Raw genomic sequence first — 22,881 nt, 5'->3', positions numbered from 1 at the left:
TGTGACCAGATCTTTAACAATGGCTAGTTTAAAGTCTTTTCTCATTTACAGTTTCTGTTCTGCTCTGATGCTTTTGCAGAAGTGTTCATGCAAAAATACTTGTTTTCGAAGACATTCTTTGGAAAGACTCTGCCAAGTACTGTTTGGTTGTTTTTTTTTTTTTTTAAAGATTTTATTTATTTATTTGACAGAGAAACAGCTAGAGTGGGTACACAAGTAGGGGGAATAGGAGAGGGAGGAGCAGGCTTCCTGCTGAGCAGGGAGCCCAATGCAGGGACCGCTTCCAGGACCATGGGATCATGACCCAAGCTGAAGGCAGACACTTAACTAACTGAGCCACCCAGGTGCCCAAGCACAGGGTTTTTTGTTGTTGTTGTTTGTTTTATTAGGTAGGTTCCACACAGAACACAGAACATGAACTCACAACCCTGAGATCAAGACTTGAGCTGAGATGTTTGTCTGCCAGAGCCACTCAGGCGTCCCAACCAGTGCAGGTTTCTGGTAAGTATGCTCAGTTTGCCTTCATAATGGGAGGGGCAACACTGGACCTTTCCAGTGCCTCCCCACAGCTCCCTGCACAGCTCCAAAATATGGGGTCATGGGATGACAGCCAGAGATCTGTCCCCATCCTCCACCACATCAGGAAAATAGGCCTGTGATAACAGAATGATAGCACAGGAAGTCTCGTCTCTGCGGCAGGACTCTGTATAGAGTTTGCTAGAACATCTGCAAGGGAGAGGAACCCATAGAAAATTCAATATGGGGCAGTCCAACAGCCTATTAGATTACTAACAGATAAAACCACCCTGGCTGGGTGGACTAAAATCCTCTCCCAGGCTTTAATACATTTGCCTTTTTAAAAAAGATTTATTTGGGGCACCTGGGTGGCTCAGTGGGTTAAGCCTCTGCCTTCGGCTCAGGTCATGATCCCAGGGTCCTGGGATCGAGCCCCGCATCGGGCTCTCTGCTCAGCGGGAAGCCTGCTTCCTCCTCTCTCTCTCTGCCTGCCTCTCTGCCTACTGCCTACTTGTGATCTCTCTCTCTGTCAAATAAATAAATAAAATCTTTAAAAAAAAATAAAAAAGATTTATTTATTTTTATTTGAAAGAGGGAAAGAGAGAGCATGAGCTCGGGGGAAGGGCAGAGGAAGAGAGGGAGAGAGAATCTCAAGCAGTCTCCACGCCCAGCATAGAGCCCGATGGTGGGCTTGATCCCAGGACCCTAAGAACGTGGAATCAAGAGTTGGATAGGTAACCAACTGAGCCACCCAGGCGGCCCCTACATGTGAATGATCACCCGGAAGGACTTGTTGCGCCATATGCCAGTCTGAACACCCCTTCAGAGATGCCCAACACCATAAGGGCATGGAAGTCATGTCCCAACTCTCACTGCAGATCAACGTGCTTTGCTACTGAGAACCCCAAGCCCCAACGCACCTGAGACAGGAATTATCTACTCATATCTGCGGTGACTCATCCCACTGGGATGGGGGGGCAACCCTGAACGAGGGGCAACTACTCCATCTCCACTGGGTCCCGCTGTCCTGCTGTGAGCTGGACTTGTCGAAATCCATCATACCTGGAACGGAACACACACCATTCACTGAGAGAAGGGAAAAAGCGGGAGTCCTATTCTGGCGTGTCCAGCCCCGAGCCCCCAGTCCATCTCCTCCCACCTGACAGTGCCACCTCCATTGGCCAGCATGGAGGGTCCATTCAGCCAGGTCAGGTTCCTGAAACTGCCAGTCTCCCTCTCCTCAAGGCCAAGTGGGCACAGTCTTGCCATGGGCCCCATCATTTGGCTGTAGCTTTGTTCCCCTGTTGGCCGAGGGTCATTAGGGTCTACCAAAGCCCTTATTCAGGTCACCCAGCAAGCCTTAAATGATAGGCAGCAAAGCCTGTCTTTACAACACGAAACAGATGAGGAGAGCGGTCCCCCCAAATAGAATGGCTTTGGATATTATCGCTACTTTGCAAGGAGATGCATGTGTCGTTATCCAAACACAAGGTCATGTGCTCCTGCCTGATGAGGCAGCTAAGGCAGTCTTTATTAAATCATATGGGGACACAAGTGAACACTTTCAGCAATGCGCCCCTCCCCCCCAGCCTCGGGGATTTAATAAACCAGTGGTTAGAAGCATGGAACTCTTGATGGAAAAACTGTTAGTTATTTTAGGAATCATCGTCTTCATCCGGGTTTTCTCTTCCACGTGCCTGTATCCACCTTCCTCCAAAAAGCCTCCCAATGAGCCACCTCCATGCTAGTGGAACTCCGTGCTGGCCACTCAGGGCACATTGTGCGGGGGGGGGGGGTGTCCAATCGTAAGAGCTGGCCATGAGGGGTGGAGTACTGGGAGAGGTCATCCAGAAGACATAACCGCCGGCTGACCCACGAGCTGGACTCAGGCAATCAGAGGCCTCCCTCCCTCCCCTGACTGTGGAATGTCCTTCTGCCCACCATGCCCACAGTGGGAGCTGTCCCAAGGACAGAGCCTTGCCCAAGTAAGGTGTTGTTGAGACCATCTGGCTCTATATAATCTTTAAGATGCTGGTGGGTGGGTGGGGAGACGTACCTCATCTTGCAGTGCCCAAGACAAGCCTTGTGAGCGCATTCCTTGCTTATTAAACCAGCGGTCTGCCTCTTTCTTTGGTCTCTCCTTGTCCTCTATGTACAGGGGGGCCAGTTCGCAAACCAACAATGACACAATCTTACACAGTCAAGATTGCATGATCCACAGGGCCAGTCTCAGAGTAAAGAGACCTTGCCCACGGCCACACACCTCAGAAAGGGAGGAGTCAGGATTTGGACCCAGGCCATCCGTCTCCTGAGCACCTGTGTGCTCCCAGCCTCTGAACCATATCACCCGCACTGGGAGAGGATCGAAGTCAAAAGTCAGCCTCTCGTTGATGGGATTTTTGTTGACCCTTGGTCACGGCTGAATTCCCAGTGCCTAGAATGGGGCCTGGCACAGAGTAGTGCCCAATAAATACTCGTTAAATGAAAGAGTGAACAAATTAGAGACTCAATTGTCAACCAGTTTTTTAAAATTATTATTACGAAATAAGTGACATATGGTACAACTATTTTTGGAAAATGACTTGGCAGTTTTAAAAAAATTTTTTAAAAGATTTATTTATTTCAGGGAGAGTAAGTGCGGGGGTGGAGGAGAAGGGGGGGGAACCCAAGAAGACCCCACCCTGAGCACTGAGCACAGAGCTCTATGTGGGGTTTGATCTCATGACCCATGAGACCATGGACCAAGCTGAAACCAAGAGTCAGGCAGCCTACCAACTGGGCCACCCAGGTGCCCCTTAATTTTTTTTTTTTTAACTTAAATGATCTCTACACCTAACATGGGGCTTGAACTCACGACCCTTAGATCAAGAGTCACATGCTCTACCAATGAGCCAACCAGGTGCCCCGAGCTTGGCAGCCTCTTAAAAATTCAAATACAGGGGGGCTTTGGATGGCTCAGTCGATCAAGGGTCATCTGACTCTTGGGGCACCTGAGTGGCTCAGTGGGCTAGGCCTCTGCTTTCGGCTCAGGTCATGATCTCAGGGTCCTGGGATCGAGCCCCACGTGGGGCTCTCTGCTCAGCGGGGAGCCTGCTTCTCCCTCTCTCTCTGCCTGCCTCCCTGCCTACTTATAATCTGTCAGATAAATAAATAAAATCTTTAAAAAAATTTTTTTAAAAGTCATCTGACTCTTGATTTCAGCTTGGGTCATGATATCAGGGTCCTGGGATCAAGCCCAGTGTCAGGTTCCCCACTCAGTGGGGAGTCTGCTTGTCTCCTTGACCCTCTGACCCTCCCCACACACTCTCTGTCAAGTAAATAAATCTTTTTTTTTTAAGTTAAATATATACCTACCAAGTATGATTCAGGAATTCCACTCCTAGGTGTGTACCCTAGAGAAATGAAAGCGTATGTTCACATGAAGACTCGTACACCAGTGTTCACATCACTTCTATCTGTAATTGCCAAAAACTAGAAAGAAGGCAAAGGTCCACCAAGAGGTGACTTGATAAATCAATCATGGCGACTTGATAAACTGTCCCCTGCAATGGCCTAGCTCGACACGCATGAAGCACAAAACAGTGATGTTGAGTGAAAAAAGCCAGACACGAAAATCCACACTGTATCATTTCATTCGGGAAGATGCCAACTAACCAATAGTGACAGAAACCAAGCAGATCAGTGTCTGTGAGGTGGGGACGAGGGACAGAGGGGCAAGGGACGGTGGGTTTGATGAAGAAATTCAGGAATGATGCCTACGTTCATTCTCACCGCCATGATCTTGGTTGCGGTGGTGGCTTCCCAGGTTTACAGAAGCCGACACTCCTCAACTTGTATACTTTTATTATGTCATTTGGACCTTCAATAGACTTTGGGGGAGGGGGTGTCCCAGCTATGGAATGCAATGGAGACTTTTCCTCCTCCAGAACTGGACTTAACACACGGGCCCCTGAGGGCATCTTAGCTTTCATTCTGACACTCCATAGACCGTGAAGCTATTTCCGCTTAGAGTCCTAAAGAGGCTTTGAAAAGAAAAGAAAGCTGACCTATTTCTGCGCTCAGACCTGTCACTTTTCTCTCCTGAGACCCCGAGCCCACAGGGGATCCCTTTCTTGAATGGGGGAAGAGAAAAATGAGAATATGCATGGGGAAAAAAAGGAAGCGCAGCAGATGGGAACAGGGCTGGCTACGCACCTCCCCCCACCCCAACCCCAGGCACAAGGGAGAAGGTGGGGGGGTGACGATGCATGAGGGGGGTGGGCGTGGTGAGAAGGTGACTGTGATTCTCTCAGGAAGCAAGAAGGAGGTCACTGCTGGGAGTGGGGAGGAAGAAAGAGCTCTTGGAGGTTTGAAGAGAAGGTCTGATATGTCATCTGGGAGGATCAAGGGACCAGGGCCACCGGCAAAGTTGCCAAGCAGTGCTGTGGTCCCCACCTAGTCGGTGGGCATGAAGTTAAGGCGGGGCCAGGTAGCCTGGGTGTGTATTTTTCTCCGCCCCCATTGGGCTGCACAGGTGCAGGCCTGCGATAGGGAGAAGCTTGGATTTTATAAGGACTGTGGTTTTGCCAGATGAGTACGGTGAGGTGGGGAGGTGTGCAGTGAACGTGTGAGCGGGTGATCCTAATGGTTGGTGGAGGAATTCGATCTGTGTGAAGACACGAAGGGGCTGAGGGGTAGAGGAATGGTGTTGGAGGAAATTGTTGGGAGTTGAGGTTTTCAAAGGAATGAACTAGAAAGGCAGGATACAAGGCATGGCGAGTGAGATGCTTGAAGCTGAGGTTCTAAGAGGCCGGGGTTACTGAGACAGAGTGGAGATGTACCCACTGGAGGGAGGGGCTAAGAAGACGACAAGTTCACCAGAGAAGAGGAGGTCTAGGAGCCCAGAGGATGGCCTAAGGGTCGTCTACCTGGGTATGGAAGTCACTGAGGATGGTGAGAGAGGCACAACAAGAGACAGTGAGCCAGAAGCTGAGAGTCCTGGAGGCGTGAGCAGTAGCAGTTGTTAACCTATGAAGACAAATGCGCTATGTCCATGCAGAGGGAATATTACTTGGCCACAAAAAGGAGTGAAGGACATCCCATAATTTGGATGACCCCTGAACACTACTGGTCACGTGTTTAGGATCCCATTGATAGTAAATGCTCAGAAGGGGCAAATCCATAGAGACTGAAAGTAGCTTAAGGGTTGCTGGGGGTTGAAGGAGATGGAGTTTCTTTTAGGGGTGATAAGAAAGTTCTGGAATTAGTGGCGACTGTCCACGACCTTGTGAATAAAACCCACTAAGTTGTATACTCTAAAAGGATTAATGTATCTCAATAAAAATGTTACTTTAAAAAAAATCTGGGGACGTCCAGGTGGTTCAGTTCTTTAAGCATTGGCCTTTGGCTCTGGTCATGATCCCGGATTCCAAGATGGAGCCCCACATCAGGCTCCCTTCTCAGCAGGGAGTCAGCTTCTCCCTCTCCCTCTGCCCCTCCATATGCACTTGCTCTCACTGGCTCTCTCTTGCACATACACGCTCTATCTCAAATAAGTAAAATCTTTTTTAAAAATAACAATTATCGGCACCTGGGTGGTTCAGCTAGTTAAATGTCTGCCTTCAGCTCAGGTCATGATCCCAGGATCCTGGGATTGAGTCCCACTTGGGCTCCCTGCTCAGCGGGGAGTTAGCTTCTCCCTCTGACCTCCCCTCCCCCGCATACTCTCTCTTTCTCAAATAAATAAATAAAATCTTTTTTTTTAAAGCAACCTCTCATAGTGGATAGAGCACCAAAAGGAGTTGGGGACCTTAGCCACCACTATGGGCCCTGCAGCTGGGAATTTTTAATCATGGGGAGCTTAGACCCCTCAGCCTGTCCTATGGGCTCTACTTCCAAAACAGATCCACAACTCGCCCACTTCAACCCCTCCATGGCCCCCACTCCTCCAGACTGTTCTCCTGAATCAGCCTCCTGACTGATCTCCTGGCTCCTGCCCCACCTCCCACAGTCTGTTTCTCACACCCACACCCTGCTGTGAATAACTGAGCCAGATCAGGGTCTTCCAAGGGCTCCACCTCCAAGGCGAAGTAAAACTCCTCCCCCAGCTTCCACTTGACTAGACTGACCCTTTTCCCATCTCTAGCAGTGTTGCTTACAGTTTACCAGTCCCCTTGTTCGACTCCACCCACCCAGTTCCTGGAACACACCAAGCACATTTTCACCTCAGGGCCTTTGCATTGGCTGTTCCCTCTGCTTGAAATGGTTGTCCTCCGGTATCCACCTGACTTCCTCTCTCCCCTCCTTCAGGTCTTTGTGAGAAGGTCACCTTCTCAGTGAGGCTTCCTTTGAATATCTTTTCCAGCAAACTGCCCTCATACATCCCTCATCTGTTTGGGTGGGCGTTTTGGTTTTTTTTTTGTTGTTGTTTTGTTTTTAATTTTTTTTTTTAAGATTTTCTTTATTTGAGAGAGAGAGAGCACGGCAGGGGGGGTGGGATGGGAGAGGAGAAGCAGACTCCCTGCTGAGCAGTGAGCCAGACTTGGGGCTCAGGGCTCCATCCCAGGGCCCTGGGATCATGACCTGAACGGAAGGCAGACACTTTACTGAGCCACCCAGGCGCCCTGTTTTAATTTCTAAATAGCAGCTTTCACCATTTGATACAATATGTTTTACTTAAGTGTTTCACTAGAATATAAGTATTTTGCTAGAAACTTTCCATATCTTGTTCACCGTTTTGTCCCAGGTGCCCCCACTAGTGTTGGCTCAATAAACATCCGTTGGAATGAATAAATGACCCTAGGGTAGATCCTTAAAGTCATTAAAACATACCTACTTCCAATCCCAAAAGAACCCAGATTCTAGCGAGAGGCAGAAATTAAATAACTAGATGTCTTCACCTGGCAGTAAGAGCAAAGAGGGAGACAAATGGGGAACCATGATTATATAACAATGTATGGGGGGGGGTAACTAGGCTGGGATTGTCAGGAAGTGACATTTGAGTCATGGCCTATCTGAGGAGGAGCAAAGATCTGGGAGAAAATTCTAGGCAGAGGGAGGAGCCAGTGCAAAGTCAGGAATGGACTCTGGGCATTTGATGCAAGGAGGAAAGGCACTGTGCCATGCATGTCACAAACAGGTGGAAGAGGGACAGGCATGGATGGACCTACAAGGGTCAGATTATGTTTTGGGAGGGGAGCGACTAAGTCTTCTTGTGGTGTATTTCAACAGGGTTTTCCCTTCTCTGGGCCTCAACTTTACCTTATCTGCGAAATGGGGGTAGGCCTAAGGTCCCCTCTGCTTCCAGGCTTAGCATCTCTCAAGACCACCCTAGAAGGCAGGTACTATTACCATTCTCCTATTGGAGGAGGGAAAAAGAGGCGCAAAAAGACTTAACTCACCTTCCAAGGCCACAGAGCTAGTGCGTGCAAGCTCCCTACTTGAACTCGGTGGTCTGGTTCCAGAGCCCGTGTTCTTGGAACCCGCACCGCACACTGCAGACCCCACAACCACAAGTACTGCAGTGCGGTGCCTACACGTCTTCAGCGGCGGACAAATCCCTCTCTCGGGCCATTTACAAGCTGGGGGATCCAGCATTAGCCGCTTGCGTCCCCTGAGCCCATTTCCGCTTCCGTACAGTGTGCGCCCCAACATTAACCTCAACTAACACAACACTTGGCTGACCAGGAGGAATGAGGCGTGACTGCCAAACAACTGCGTGACTTTCCGAGATGGAAGGGGGGTGGTGGGTGGAATGAGGGATTAGGGTGTTTGGGGGAAAGGGACGCGGAGCCCTAACGCAACGGTGCAACAGTCTTTCCCTGCCTTTCTGGCATTGTTTCCTCCATTCAACCGCGGAGCAACTTTCAATCTCTCCCCCCACCCCACCCCCTATTTCTTTTTTTTCCAGGCTGAAAAGAGGTCGTGGTCCCTTTAAGGCCCGCCCCTCCCTCCCCCAAAACTTCCCAGTGTCTGCTCTCTTTTCGATCCCGGACGGCCGGCCAGGCTCGCCGCCGAGCTGGTAGGGGCTGGGGGCTAGGGGTCGGGGAGGGGTGCGGGGGGGGTGGTGGGAGGCGCCGCCCGCCGCCCGGGTGGGGGAGGGGCGGAGGTCGGGAGCGCGGTGGTGCAGATTACGCTACGGCCCGGCCGCCTGCTGCGGCTACGAGCCGGCTGGCTAGCGAGCCAGAACGCGCCGCGCCGAGGACGGTTCCGCCGCGTCCCCGCCGCGCGCGTCGGCGCGAGGGGCGTACGGGCCGGGCGCGGGGGCGGGGAGGGGAGGGGCCCCTCTCCCCCTCCCCCCACCGCATTCCTCTGACGTCCGGACCTCGCGACCCCGCCCTTCTGTGGGACCCGCCCCGCCTCTCGCCGTCGCACCGATCACGTGTTGAAGGCGCTGCGCCGCTTCCCATCTGTGTACCACCTTCTTTTTCGGGTTTTCCCGGTGTGATCGGGAACTGATTTAGATCCCCGTCGCCCGTTCCCAACTTTCTTTTCTCCCTAAATCTGCGAACCCAGCAGTCCTGTCCCACTGTCTTAGCGCCACTGACCCCATTTCAAACTTAGTTTCCACGAGGGCTCCTATTTCGGGAGCGCCCGTCACCAGTGGGAAGATTCCGAAGCATCTTTGCGGGAGTCGACCCTGTTTCCCACGACTCTCTAAGCGCAGTTTCTTACCACCTAACCCCAAGACGCAGCCCCATAACGTGGGGTCCTGCCTCGGCCCGGCCCCGCCCCTAGGTTCCGGCTATTGGGCTTCCTTGGACTCTAGAGACTGAGGGAGGGCGTTATCTTCAGAGTCGTCCTACCCCAAGGAAGGCAGGCCCCCCGGACACTTGGACCTTTTTTTTTTTTTAAGATTTATCTGAGAGATTACGAGAGAGCGAGAGCGAGTGAGCATTGTGGGGGAGGGTCAGAGGGAGAAGCAGACTCCCTGCTGAGCAGAGAGCCCGGTGGGGGCTCGATTTGGGGATTCCAGGATCATGATCTGAGCTGAAAGCAGTTGCTTAACCAACTGAGCCACCCAGGCACCCCCCCCCCCCCGCCCCGGACACTTAGAACACCAGGACTCCCCTTTGCCCAAACGCTGTGCCGGTTGCTGTACCTAGTGCTTGGTAGGGTCCAGCCTCGCTAAGGCTTAGGCAGGGACCACCGCTCCCTTACCCACACAAGCCTCCCCCACTGGAAAAGGGATAGTCACCAGACTGTGACAAGCCACGGAGGTCAAGGCTATCGCCTGAAAACCACTGGCCTGAGTGGCCTGAGTAGGCAGGCTCGGGTTGGGACTGGTTGGGACAAGGGACGCGCTTTTCAGAGTGGAGACTCGGCACGGACAAGAGGAGTGATTCCTCCGGCAGGAGAGGTGGTAGACAAAGGGTTCTAGATGGGAGGGCCTGCACGGGCAAAGGTCGAAAAGTGCGCGTACCTTCCTTTTGTGCAAACTGAAGAGTGCTCTTTTGGCTGAATTTAGAGGTGGAGCGGAGCAGGGAAAGGACGCCGGCGAACTTGACAGGGTCCGAAGACCGTCGGCAGGGCCAATCTACGTAAAGGGTTGAGTTTGGGTTATTAAAATTCCCCTGGCGTTGTGGGGATTCGAGGTGGAGAGGAATAAGGGATAGCAGCGGAGACAGAGCCACTGGCAGCTACCCCTCTGTCTCGGTCTACCCTCCGGCACCATACACAGAATGTCAATAACTACTTGGGGTACGCCAGGCCTTCGCTGGTTTAGAGGGTCGCCCCGCCTCCGGGGACGCCTGAAAGCCTGTCCGCGCTTGCGCTCTCGCCTCCGATCCCGTCCTAGACTGAGCCAGAGAGCGCCTGGCGGCATGGGGAGGGCTTTCCTTTTTAACCCAATCGGAGACCACCGGTGGTCCTACGACCCTTTCCACTCTTCATTGACTCATCGGGTAGAGACGTAAAAGATGGGCATCTGCAGCAACCACTGGAGAGAGGCAAAAGGGAGGGGGTTTCCTTTTCTCCTTGCGGTGTGGCGCGGTAAGGGAGTCATTTTGACTGGAACGCTAACAATTTTCGGTTCGATGGATTAGTGAGGGAGCCAATAAAAGTGGGAAGAAGGCGGGGCTTCTCCGGCGAGGATGAGCGTCGTTCCTATCAGGTGCTCCAAGGGAGGCCAGGCTGTGCCAGAAATCCGACCTATCAAATTGGAGTTTATTTTAAGGCGGCGGGGTCAGCCAGATGACTGGCAGAAAACACTCGCCTATAAGGAGTGTCTCAGACAAACGAGGGCGGGCCCATCTGAAGAACGGCATGCGCTGTACCCAATAGGCACGCAAGGCGTGCGGAGGCTTCCCCTCCCCCCTTGGCGGGACCAGTGGCTCCCCCTATCGGGTGGGGGCGGCGGGTGACGGGCGTGTCCCTCCCCCAATGAGAGGCGGGGGGAGGCGGGTTCTGTGCCGCCATGTCGCGGAGGCTGCTGCCCCGGGCGGAGAAGCGGCGTCGGCGGCTGGAGCAGAGGCAGCAGCCGGACGAGCAGCGGAGGCGGTCGGGAGCGATGGTGAAGATGGCGGCGGCGGGCGGCGGAGGCGGCGGTGGCCGCTACTACGGCGGCGGCAGTGAGGGCGGCCGAGCCCCTAAGCGGCTCAAGACGGACAACGCTGGCGACCAGCACGGAGGCGGTGGTGGCGGCGGTGGAGGAGCCGGGGCGGCGGGCGGCGGCGGCGGGGTGAGGCCAGGGCCTTAGGGGCCGGGAACGGCCGGGAAGGGACGGAAAAATTTCTACCTTAAGGGTATTCATGGGGGGGCGCCTCTGCGCACGCGCCCAGGCCCCCACGCCGTGACGGGGTGGGGGAGGGGCAGGCGTTGGGCAAACGGCGGGGTTTGCGCGAGGACAGGAGCTTGCGCGTGCGCGCTATTCGGAACGGTGTTGGGGGGATGGTGTGGGAGGCGGAGGAAGGAGGTTGCGCTGCGGGTGGCGCAGTGCGCAGGCGCCGCGGGCTGGAATATGAGGGGCCGGGCACGCGGCCGGGCCGTTTTTTTTTTTTCCTTTATCGTTTAAGTCTTTGCCCTCGCGCAAGCGCATTTCTTCTTGGGCCTCGTGGGCGGGGGAGAGGGGGTGGGTTGCACCGCGTGAGCGGGAACGGGTGGGCGGTGGCCCTTTCCGCGCCTGAGTAGGGAATTCTGGCTGATCGCTCTTTAATCTATAACGTCATGGTTTGTGTCGATACAGAAGTTGATTTGCTTTGAGGATATTCCCCCCGCAACAGAATATGTTCCCATTTTTTGTGGGGTTTGAAAACCGGAAGAAAGGGGCTTGTGAAAGGTCTTTTTTGCCATTTGGGAATTGAACTAAGCTGTGGAACCATCACAAGTTCCTTGGGGTTACAGTTTCATAGGGTTAACTGGATGGAGTTGGTTTGGTAAACCAAAATGTTCTCTGAGGGTGGACATTTTCGAAGGCATTCGACGTCGTTGGTCTCCTAGTCGGAAAGGACCACCGTTTGTCCTTCCTGACTTGGAGCTGATTCCCTCCTCCTTCCCAAGTTCGTGAAGTTCTCTCCTTTTCAGCCATTTGTAGGATTTTTCTGGGGTTTGGTGGTGAGCTGTAGCAGTGATTTCTAGTGTTTTAACTTGCGGCAGGCCTTGTTAGACTCATTTTAAAACTACTTGAACTAAATCTTCCAACAGTTTGTATGAGATACAGGGTGGTATTACAAGTGGGGACTTGTAGAGCTAAGCTGAGGTAAATTTGTGTAGCTTACATAGCTAGTGATGGGGGAGGGGCTGGGATTAGAATTTATGGGCTGTGGAACTCCAAACCGCTGAGCTGGTAACCACCAGGCGGGTGTGCCTCTTGTGGTTTGTGTGGTTCATTCCTGAAATAGAATCCAATTCTGCCCCTGTTGCATGGGCTTCTGCTTGGTGGCTCTCAAACAGGAGGTTGGGCCCAGAGCCCAAGAGACATGGAGAAAGTTACTTTCCTACTGATTCCCAGAGGCTTCTGTGTGGGTGGATAGATACTTCTTGTGGGGGAATCGTGTTGGTTTTTAGAGATGTGGGTTGGAGTTTCTTTCTTTTTTTTTTAATGACCTTTCTCATCTTATTTTCCATAATCTAGCCTAGGCAGTATTTTTTACCACAGATTTTGGTGGGTGGTTAAAGACTAGAAGTGGCTTTCACAGCTTTGGGGGCAGGGATGTTTTAATGTGACTGATCCTGGGGGTTGAGTAGTGGGGACAGTAATGCTTGGCTGGGTTTGTTGCACAAGTGAAAGGGGAAAGAAACATGCCAAGAGAACATTGTCAATGATTCAGGCTGTAGCAGAAAACAGCCCTTTCTGCCAGTGCTGTCCTGTTTCCATCCCAGTCTTTTCCCCCATTTTCTTAACCAGTGGGAAGAGAAAAATTCTAGCAGGAATGTAAGGTGTGGGACATGCCTTGTCTTCCATTCTGTCTTCTTCAGAAACTACAGCAAGAGGTATAGGCTGGCCATCCACTTGGGGCCTGAGCTCTGCTGACCCAAAATCTTTGGGGGTGGTTGCTTTGTGTTGCCATCCCTTGTGTGATACCTAAGTGTCTTACCTGATTGGGTCTCCCAACAGCATAGAGGGCAGTGGGCCACCATCTTGTATAGCAGGAAATGAAGTTACGTTCTTCCTTCCTTTTTCAGGAGAACTACGATGACCCACACAAAACCCCTGCCTCCCCAGTTGTCCACATCAGGGGCCTGATTGACGGCGTGGTGGAAGCTGACCTTGTGGAAGCCTTGCAGGAATTTGGACCCATCAGGTACTCCTCAGAGGCTATGGGTTGGATGTAGAAGTCTGTTTCTTGGGGTCCTGTGTGTCCTTAGTTTCTGGTGGGAAGTGACATAGCCAGTTTGGCCCAAGGTTCTTTAGTTAGGTCCTGGGACTCCTCCACTCTTGGGTTTAGCCCTTATACTTTGGGTCAGGTTATAGCAAGTTTCTTGTCCCCCCCCCCCCCTTCAGTTTTTTTTCTTCTTCTAGCCTTTAATCTGGATTCTCTTGTTTAGTGAGTATTTTTGTCACATGTTAGGTACTCGGACTAGAGTAGAAATACAATAAAAATGAAACTTTGGGGCTCCTCCAACAGTTGCCCATCCAGAGCAGTCAGCACTGTGATAGGAAAACCTAGGAGCCTTCAGGAGGCATCTGGCTCAGGGGAAGAGGATTTAGGAAGGAAGACCTCCCAGAGGATGTGATGCCGTAGCTACATCTCTTTTGCCTATTGTGCCACTTAGGGTACAGGGTGTTCAGGTCAGGAAACCATGGTGGAGGTACAGAGGAGTCCAGAGAGATGAGTCTATTCAGGGCAAGTTGAATGTCATCCTTTTGTTCTATGTTCCCTTGAGAGGACCAAAACATGTGTTTTTTCTGCTAGCTATGTGGTAGTAATGCCTAAAAAGAGACAAGCGTTGGTGGAGTTTGAAGACGTGTTGGGGGCTTGCAACGCTGTGAACTACGCGGCCGACAACCAGATCTACATTGCTGGCCACCCAGCTTTTGTCAATTACTCTACCAGCCAGAAGATCTCCCGCCCTGGGGACTCGGATGACTCCCGGAGCGTCAACAGTGTGCTTCTCTTTACCATTCTGAACCCGATCTATTCCATTACCACGGTGCGTGCCCAACAGGCTTTCTTTTAGATGCTTTTGTGAGCTCGCTCTTCCTCCTGTCCTCTCCCCTGAGCCAGATTGACCTGCCAGTGCTCTTTCATCTTGCATGTGTGCTTTTTACAGGATGTTCTTTATACTATTTGCAATCCTTGTGGTCCTGTCCAGAGAATTGTTATTTTCCGGAAGAATGGAGTCCAGGCCATGGTGGAATATCCTTTGCTGGGAAAGGGGAATTCTTTGAGGTGGGGGCTCTCACAAGGCTCAGCAGGGGGCTGTCCTTTCAACCAGCACGGGCTCCTGATGGCCACCAGGTACCAGATCGTTTCCTGGAGCCCCCAGTCTGATGGGAGGGGTCATTAACGAACACACTGGCGTGTACTGTGAAAGCTCAGAGTCTAAATTGCTGCGAAGAGGAGGAGTGCCCAGCACATCTGGTGGGGTGATGCTCTGTTGCCATGAAGTAGGAGCTGGTATCGGGGCAGAAGAACTGGTCTCTGTAAAGGCTGTCAGGTGGGCAGCAGCTTAGTGTTAGAGAAAGCAAACAGCCTGACTACTTACGAGTGGGAGAGGGTTCACTGCAGGCTTTGGAAGCAGTGAGCAGGGCATCTGAGGCAGTGCTGTGAAACATGGGTCAGGGTGCGGTGGGAAGCCACTGACAGGGTTTAGGCAGGAATTTCACCTGGTTGATGTTTCAGAGATTGTCCAGGCTTCGTCAAAGCACAGCACTAGAGGGAGAGGATTGGGCAGAGGGAAAGTGGCTTGGCCTAGGGTGGTGGCAGAAGGAGTTGCTGCCTCCTCTGGGCCTCTGGGCTGGTGGGGTTGGGAGTGCAGGTGAGAGAGGAACTCTGGACAGTGACTGCCCACCCAGAGCCGCACTCTAGCCCTTTCCATGTGAGCAGCTAGTGACTGTGGGTGAGAAGCTCACCCCAGAACTCACATGCAGTGTGGTCTTTGGGGTGTTCCCTCGTCCTTGTCCCTTTCTGGGACCACTTAAAGCTCTTTCCAAAGAGCACCTGTCTCGGGGCTTTCCTTAACTTTACCCACATTTGATTCTGTGCAGAGTGCCCAGCGGGCAAAGGCCTCGCTCAATGGGGCTGACATTTATTCAGGCTGCTGCACTCTGAAGATTGAATATGCGAAGGTGGGTTTGGAAATGACTGCCCCTTGTCAGCTTCCAGGTGAGCTGGGGGACCTGGCTAATTTCAAGCTTTGTCTTGTCCCTACAGCCCACACGCTTGAATGTGTTCAAGAATGATCAGGATACTTGGGACTACACAAACCCCAATCTCAGTGGACAAGGTAATCCCGATGGCAACTTTGTTCTAAACACATCCGCCTTGCCTTCACTCGACTAGTGCACTTCATAGACCCGGGCTCAGGGTTATGTAATGCCATTGGGCTCCCTGTGGACATGGGAGGGTCTGGGGGGTGTTGCGCGGTCAGCTCTTGGAAAAGATGCTCCAGTGGGAGAGGGTAAATGAGGGGGCCTCTAGGTTGTAGCTGCTGCCGGGGGCCCTTTGACGTGGCTGAGGGTGTAAAGCCAGGGCAGAGGTTTGGACGGGGTTGGGGAGCAGGGAGGGCCTCGTTGAGCACAGGACGTGGCAATGGCTTATAAACCAGTAGCAGCTCCCAGATGGATTCTGCTGTTGCCCATCTAGGAGCCTGCCTAGGGTCACTGACTCTCCATTCTCAACTGGGCCCGGCATGGTTCTCTTGCTCGCCACTATCAAGAGGGTCTGCTGGGGGAAGGGCGGGCAGACTGGGGAGGTGACGAGGGCGCCCAGACCCTTGGAGCAGAGCCTTTGAGCAAGTTGACCTTGTGGAGGTGACACCCTGGATTGGAGCAGGGCAGACACGCCTCACCTCCCTTGTAGCGGGGACTCAACATCTCTGCGGGGGGCCCAAACGGACAACCCCCTTCCTAGACTCTGTCAAGAATGGTTTGCCTTGGATAGGAGGGAGAGGTGGAGGATTGCCTTTGGAAAAGCAGCGGCATCCCCTCAGCAAGACCATCCATCTCTGTCTGTCTTGGTCTGATACGTCGGACTAGGCCACGGGCTGAGGGAGGAGGCCGGTTGCTGACCTCTCACGGGCCCTGGGAGGCCAAAGGCCCCCATTCCTAGGCGGGCCTGTCTTGCTCGCCCTCGCAGCTGGGAAGCAGTGGGCAGGGTGGGCTAGACTCTCCCCAGGACCCTCACGGTGGGCACTGTGGGCCTGGCCGCCCCTCCAGAGGTCAGAGGCAAATTGGTGACCGAGTGAATGTACCAGAGCGGGCAATGGCATTACATGACCGCTAACAGAAACATGGCAACCAACCATTTCTTCTCCAAGGAACATAAATAGAAGATGTGCAGACCGGCAGGGGCTAGTGGCAGGGGCTGGTTGTGCATTGGTTTTGATGCCTCTCAGCTCTGGCCGCCCCAAGACTGGGGGGCAAAAACGAGAGCTGAGGAGGTGGCCTGGAGTGAGGGCGGTGCTTCGCCACCCCTCGGGAACCATACTTCAGCGGCTCTGCCTCTGCACATTGCTCACCAACACACAGGGTAGAAACCACTAGCTCTTCCTGGAGAGAACAGAACACGCAGCCTGCACCACGTCCCCAGAAACAGCCGCAGACTTGAGCTCACTACATCAAGAACACCACACCGCGCTCCAAGGAACAGCTACAAGCACAGAGACAGAGGCAGACAGAGACAAAGAGAGAAAGAGACGCAACATGGCAGCAGACACTGCTTTTTTATTAAACATTAAAAAAAAGTCAAAATCCAAGCAAACTTGAACCCGAAAATGTACACAGAAGTAGGAAACACAGAGAACAGAGCTCTCCCAGCCAGCCAGCGGCGCTCTTTTCGGAGAACGTTTCATAGACTGAAGTAGATTCCATGGGCCTCCAAGACAATAGGATCCTCTCTCCATTCCTCGCCATATGGGTTGTTTTTTTGTTTTTTGCTTTTAAGTCCTTTGGTTTGGGGAGGGCCTTTTTTTTGTTCTTTTCTGTTTTGATATTTTTATTTTTTCTGCAGTCATCGGCTGCCAACATAATCTGCACCAACTGGAGCTCAGAAACAAAAATTAAACCACAACAACCAAAAAAAAAAAAAAAATCAAAAAAAAAAAAAAAACCAGACCTAAAACCAGACAGCCAAACAGCTCAGAGGTACACAGTTACCTGCTGGCGGGTAACCAGGCGCGCTCCCAAGGCCAAAAGCGCGGGCATAGTGGGGCCACTGGCACACCTCATATCCAGGAGACACGCACACGGAGCGCTACACAGCCAGAAGCACCGCACTGCAGCACACAGTGTGAGGAGCTGACAACACGGAGGGACACTACCCACCTCATACACCTTTATTTGCCACTTTTCTGGTATCTTCTGAGGACAGAACATCTGTGAGCCATTTTTGATTTAATCAAAAACATTGACTTTTAAGACAATTCTTTAAAAAAAAAATTGTATCGGGTGTGTACCGTGACTTGTATTTATGACTGTAAAACCATGTGATGCAGGGTCGCAGTGTATGTTTGATGGGACGCCATCTTTCAGAACTGTGCTAACTCACTGTTGAAGCGTCCAATGGTAAGAGAAAATACAGATTTGTTTTTTGTGACAAATGGACATTGTACTCTGTACTTCTGCTGTAAGTAGCCCTTTTCCATCTTTGTAATGACTGATTGTTGGAAACAAAACCCAGGCCGGGTGGCAGGAAAGGGCAGTGGTCTCGAGCCCTGGGTTTTGGAGTCAGCCAGACCTGGGTTCAAATCCTGGCTCGGCCGCTAACTTTTGCTTTGTGACCTTGGGCCAAAGTGTCTTTTAACTGGTCAGTTAAAAGTTGAGTGCTCAGGTTCCTTATCTGTAAAACGGGGCAAAAATAGTACCTACCTCATAGGGTTGTTGTGAGGAATTTCCGAAGCGGTGATGTCTGTAAAGCGCTTTGCACAGTGTCTGCCACTCAAGCGCTAAATTCGTGTAGCGACTATGAATTACAGCTGGGGTCTGGGGTGGATCTGCGCCATTGTCGGGGTCTGAGAATGTCAATGCCTTGTATATGACTGTTCAATTGAATTGGTTCTGATGTTGCCCTGCTTGTCCTTTCCCACAGTCCCTCTCCTCGGGTTGGGTGTGACGATGGGGGGGGTGGCAGGGAGGATCAGGGTTGAGAAGGAAGGGACCTAGAGAGTAGGGCCTAGAGCTCCTAGAACTTTGGAACTATGGGGACCAGATTTTATGTTCTTTTTGCCTTGCCTTTCCTTGGTGGTTTTCCTGCTCTTAACTCCTCTCCCATTATCGGTAGGAGTTTGAGGAATTTGTTCTTGCCCTCTGTAACATAACAGTGTCTGTAGCATCTGCAGGTTCCCCAGATGGCCTGAGAGTTGGGCTTCCCATTTGGGCCAGGGCAGGAGGGAGAGAGAGAGCCCAGAAGCTGATCTCATCCGTCCCAGAGAAAGGAGACCAGCTACTTTGCACCGGCTGGGGAAGGGGAGTGGGCTTCAGTCCTGAGGCTTGGGCTTCATGCCCACCATGGGTCAGGCCATAGGAAGGAGGCTCCAGCAACTCTGGTGAGGAAGGGGGGTTTGCCTAGGCACACAGGAACTGAAGGTCTTCGAGATTAGCCTCTAGTCAGGAGGGTGATCCTGTTTGTTCCTGGGTGGCCTCTAACTGTCTTTTCTGTCCTCAGGTGATCCTGGCAGCAACCCTAATAAACGCCAGAGACAGCCCCCTCTCCTGGGAGATCATCCCGCAGAATATGGTGAGGGCAGGGGGTTCCCTTCCGTGGACTCCCGTGGCTCATGTGCCCCTGCCCGCCGCCCGCCGCGCAAATTCTCACCCGTCCTCCCTCTCTTTCCTTCCCACCCCCCAGGAGGGCCCCACGGTGGGTACCACAGCCATTACCATGATGAGGGCTACGGGCCCCCCCCACCTCACTACGAAGGGAGAAGGATGGGCCCACCAGTGGGGGGTCACCGTCGGGGCCCAAGTCGCTACGGCCCCCAGTATGGGCACCCCCCACCCCCTCCCCCACCACCCGAGTATGGCCCCCACGCCGACAGCCCTGTGCTCATGGTCTATGGCTTGGATCAATCTAAGATGAACTGTGATCGGGTCTTCAATGTCTTCTGCTTGTATGGCAATGTGGAGAAGGTGAGTCTCTGTCAGATCTGTTGCTACCCTTGCAGCCCAAGCGGGCCGAGCCTCATGCGTCACAGTGGGGGAAGGAGCCTGGCTGACAGCAGGCTGTTCCAAGAGGGTGACTCACTGAAGCAGGCAGCCAGCTGCGGACATTATGTTTGGTCCTCACCAAGGGTGTTTTGTCGTCTCTTAATCGGGTGCATTAACCAGGATTTCATGAAAGTACGAATGCTTAACGTCATACTTATATTTGTGATTTATAAGACTTAATTTTTGTGGCCAAAGGTCATCATGTGAGGATTTTTTCAGAAAACTGAAAGATGATCTGGCAACCCTGGGCCTTCCTGCCTTGCCTGTGGGACAGGTGGCTGTTTGCCCCTGACCAGGTGGCTTGTTTCTCTGGAACCCAGCTGAGTCCTGGGAGCTTCTGTGCTCACAACCCCTGACTTAGCCGGGGAGTCATAGCAGCGGCAACCATCGCGTGGGTTAAGCTTGCCTTCTGCGCATCGGGCGCTGTGGATAGGACTGCACATGTGGCAACTTGCTTGTTACTAGAGTCCTTGATGAGATCAGTTGGGGCAATGAAGGCACGGAGGGTAAATTACTTGCCCAGGTTCCCAGACCTTTATGTGGAAGCAGGACCTCATGCTAGAGAGATTGGCTTTGGTGCCTTTGTCACGGTTGTTCACTGCCTTCAGTCCTTTTGCCCACAGCGGCATTTCACATCGTGACCCGCTCTGCACCATGTGCGTCTGTGTGCTCACTGACAGATGTTAGTGGCAGTATCTGCTTTGTTTCCTTATTGTGCTGCCAACCACTTTTTCTTGCACTTCATTAATTGATGCACTCAGGGCTTGTGTCCTGAGGTGAGAAAGACTGGCCCGTGCGCAGAGCCCTGCCTGGGAGCCGCACACTGCTCTGCTCCTGCTGTCTTGTTCCCCAGGGGGAGACGGAAGCCTTGCTCTAGAGCCTGGAGTTCTTGCTTTTCACTAGCTCAAAAGGGGTGGAGGAAGGGTCCCTGGCAGCTGGACCGTGGCACTGATCACAGTCCCTCTCCTCAAGGTGAAATTCATGAAAAGCAAGCCGGGGGCCGCCATGGTGGAGATGGCTGATGGCTATGCTGTGGACCGGGCCATTACTCACCTCAACAACAACTTCATGTTCGGGCAGAAGCTGAATGTCTGGTACGTCCTTAGTTTCCTCAGGTTTGGGAGTGTTGGAGAGGAGCTGAGGGAAGAAGGAAAGTGGAATGGGGCCACTCTGGAAAGCACCCAGCAGAGGAGTACGGGCGAGCCTGGGTGCTTGTTCGGGCAGGAGTAGGGGGTGGCAGGTCGTGCCCCGTCACACAGCTGAAGCAGTGGGGAAATTGTCAGTCTCGCCTCAGCTGTGGAGCAGAGCCCCCTGAGGCACCCAGCATCTTCAGACAGGAGTCAGGCCACCGTGGAGGGCTTGGGGTCTGACAAAGAGCTCCCCTTCTCTGGTACAGTGTCTCCAAGCAACCAGCCATCATGCCCGGGCAGTCCTACGGGCTAGAAGACGGGTCATGCAGTTACAAAGACTTCAGCGAATCCAGGAACAATCGGTTTTCTACCCCAGAGCAGGCAGCCAAGAACCGCATCCAGCACCCAAGCAACGTGCTGCACTTTTTCAACGCTCCTCTGGAGGTGACTGAGGAGAACTTCTTCGAGGTGGGTGCTGTGGAACTGCTCCCTCACGGCGCCATCTGAATGAGCCACGTGTTGTAGGCTTTTCTAGTACCTTGTTGAGCCACAGCTCCGCCAGGCCCTGGGGTGGGTCTGGGGATGCAGCAGGAACCAGAATGGATAGGCTGAGAACAGCACCAAAGGCCTAGCCGTGGTGGAGGTCGGCTGTCCTGTTTGTGTTATTGACAGACTAGGGTGGCTGCTGTTTGCCGAAAAAGGTTTCTCCCAGTCTGGGTGAGAGAGTGGCGATTATTAGAGTCCAGTGTCAAAGCATCCATGTAGTTGGGACATTCCGTGCCTCAGTAATACCAGAAGGGAGGCTCCTGTTCAGGTCTGGTCAGAGGAGACTGGGGCATTGAGGGGGAGGAGGGCTGACTGGCAGGGTTGGACTTCAGCCCTTGCTTGGGCCTGAGCTGTTGCTCGTTGCTTCAGCAAACATTTGGTTAGTGCCAGTAAGCACCCAGGTGGGAATTTTAAGAAAAAAAAACAGGTTTTGCTTTAATGATGATAGTTAAAGGTAGTGGAAACATAGTAAGAGCAGTGTTTCTAAACCTTTGTTGGGTCATGGTGGGGGTGCCTTAGAGTATGATGTGTGATCAAAGATCAGAAATCCCAGAAAAATGTCAGTACTCTGTCACGAGCTGCTTGAATCCTGCCATGTGGTACTGCTGTTTCTGAATCCTTTCTGTGTCCTACAGATCTGCGACGAGCTGGGAGTGAAACGGCCATCTTCTGTGAAAGTATTCTCAGGCAAAAGTGAGTGAACTGCTGCTGCCGCCTTTTTTCGTTACTTGGTTGTAGGCGGGTAGACCCAATTCCTGCTCAGGTCAGCCTAAAACAAACCTTGTGTTCTGATCAGGTGAGCGCAGCTCCTCTGGGCTGCTGGAGTGGGAATCCAAGAGTGATGCCCTGGAGACTTTGGGCTTCCTGAATCATTACCAGATGAAAAACCCAAGTGAGTATCTGTGTGTCCTGTAGTCCTCACCCTTGTGGCATGATGCTGGGCTGGCTTCAGGCCAGAGCCGTCCTCCCTGCCATCAACATAGGGCCCCAGAGATCGCTTCACTGGTGCTGACATGGGCAGGCGGGACCTGGTCGCCAGGAGATTAGCCTGATGTTCCCCGTGGGAGGGAGATCCAGCCTGGCTGCTTGCCGTCACCTGCTCTGCCAGCTTCGGGGTTACTGAGACTCGTCCTCCATGGACTGGTGTTCTATGCGTCAGAAGCTGCCAGTAAACACTGAGCACTGTCTGTTGCACAGGCTGGCTCAGAGGGTACCCAAGAAAAGGGCTCATCTGGCCAATAGGGAACATCCGCCCACTTACGGCCTGGGCCAGCTGGGGAGCTGGGAATGGGATTCCCTGTGGAATCAAAGGCAGGGGTGGGGGAGTGCCTCTTCAGTATTGGGCTTGATTGTAAGTCTCACGTTGGGAAGTGACTAGTTAGATCCCTGCAGCCGAACAACAGAAATGGAGGAGGGGCTGGGTGGTTGGCACCTGCAGAGAAGGAGGGGTGCAGCCAAACCTGTCTTCTCCTTTGCAGATGGTCCATATCCTTACACTCTGAAGTTGTGTTTCTCCACCGCTCAGCACGCCTCCTAATAGGTGACCCAGAAGAGTCCCATCTGAGCAGGAAAATGTTTCTCTTTCCTTTATGCTGTTTGTTTTGTTTTGTTTCTGGGGTTTTTTTTTTTCCTTTTTGTTTTTTTTTTGTTTTTTTTTTTTTGCAAAAGTTCCTGTATTCCTTTTTTTAAATGCTAGGTTAGTGGGCTTAACCATAACGGAAATGCTGGAAGTCTGGAGGGGGAGGGGAAGGGGACCTGGTATCTCCCAAGATTAATGTTCACTTTTTAAAAAAATTATTGTACGTGTGATTTTTTTTTTTTCCTGTTCATACATTTGTGCTGCCTGTGTACTCTTGGCACATTTCAATAAAATTGTTTGGAAAATAAACATTGCGCTTACTGGGA

The 22,881-nt window shown here is 52.5% G+C and overlaps 1 protein-coding gene and 1 long non-coding RNA gene across 7 annotated transcripts in view; one reads left to right on the top strand and one right to left on the bottom strand.

The window, feature by feature from the left end:
* The window catches only part of LOC131817755 (uncharacterized), a 20,791-nt gene extending 10,237 nt beyond the window's left edge, over positions 1 to 10,554 (bottom strand). The window contains exons 1-4 of one of the 4 annotated variants that reach the window (XR_009348573.1): positions 7,896 to 8,265; positions 3,871 to 3,908; positions 2,780 to 2,962; positions 1,437 to 1,578 (exon numbers count right to left, since the gene is read on the bottom strand). This is a non-coding gene — a long non-coding RNA (uncharacterized LOC131817755). Of the gene's footprint in view, positions 1 to 1,436; positions 1,579 to 2,779; positions 2,963 to 3,870; positions 3,909 to 7,895; positions 8,266 to 9,916 lie in introns of those variants that run through there. The other 3 variants (XR_009348572.1, XR_009348570.1, XR_009348571.1) reach the window with 3 other exon arrangements.
* HNRNPL (heterogeneous nuclear ribonucleoprotein L) lies at positions 8,381 to 22,881 on the top strand. Of its 3 annotated transcripts, XM_059151287.1 has the most exons (13): positions 10,886 to 11,173; positions 13,117 to 13,235; positions 13,848 to 14,085; positions 14,206 to 14,293; positions 15,129 to 15,223; positions 15,309 to 15,381; positions 18,759 to 18,830; positions 18,942 to 19,222; positions 20,273 to 20,394; positions 20,697 to 20,898; positions 21,612 to 21,669; positions 21,773 to 21,868; positions 22,455 to 22,881. In XM_059151287.1, exons 1-13 carry the CDS (start codon positions 10,910 to 10,912, stop codon positions 22,511 to 22,513), a joined length of 1,767 nt encoding a protein of 588 aa, XP_059007270.1. In that variant the 5' UTR covers positions 10,886 to 10,909; the 3' UTR covers positions 22,514 to 22,881. The 3 variants fall into 3 exon arrangements, with proteins under 3 accessions (XP_059007271.1, XP_059007269.1, XP_059007270.1); XM_059151288.1 differs by lacking the exon at positions 10,886 to 11,173 and adding an exon at positions 8,381 to 8,515 and having other exon boundaries at positions 18,759 to 19,222; XM_059151286.1 differs by having other exon boundaries at positions 10,885 to 11,173; positions 18,759 to 19,222.

This window comes from Mustela lutreola, chromosome 16 (genome assembly GCF_030435805.1).
Source record: "Mustela lutreola isolate mMusLut2 chromosome 16, mMusLut2.pri, whole genome shotgun sequence".
Taxonomy (NCBI): Eukaryota; Metazoa; Chordata; class Mammalia; order Carnivora; family Mustelidae; genus Mustela; species Mustela lutreola.
Note: the sequence above shows the minus strand (reverse complement) of the source record. Positions and strands in the feature narration are given on the sequence as shown.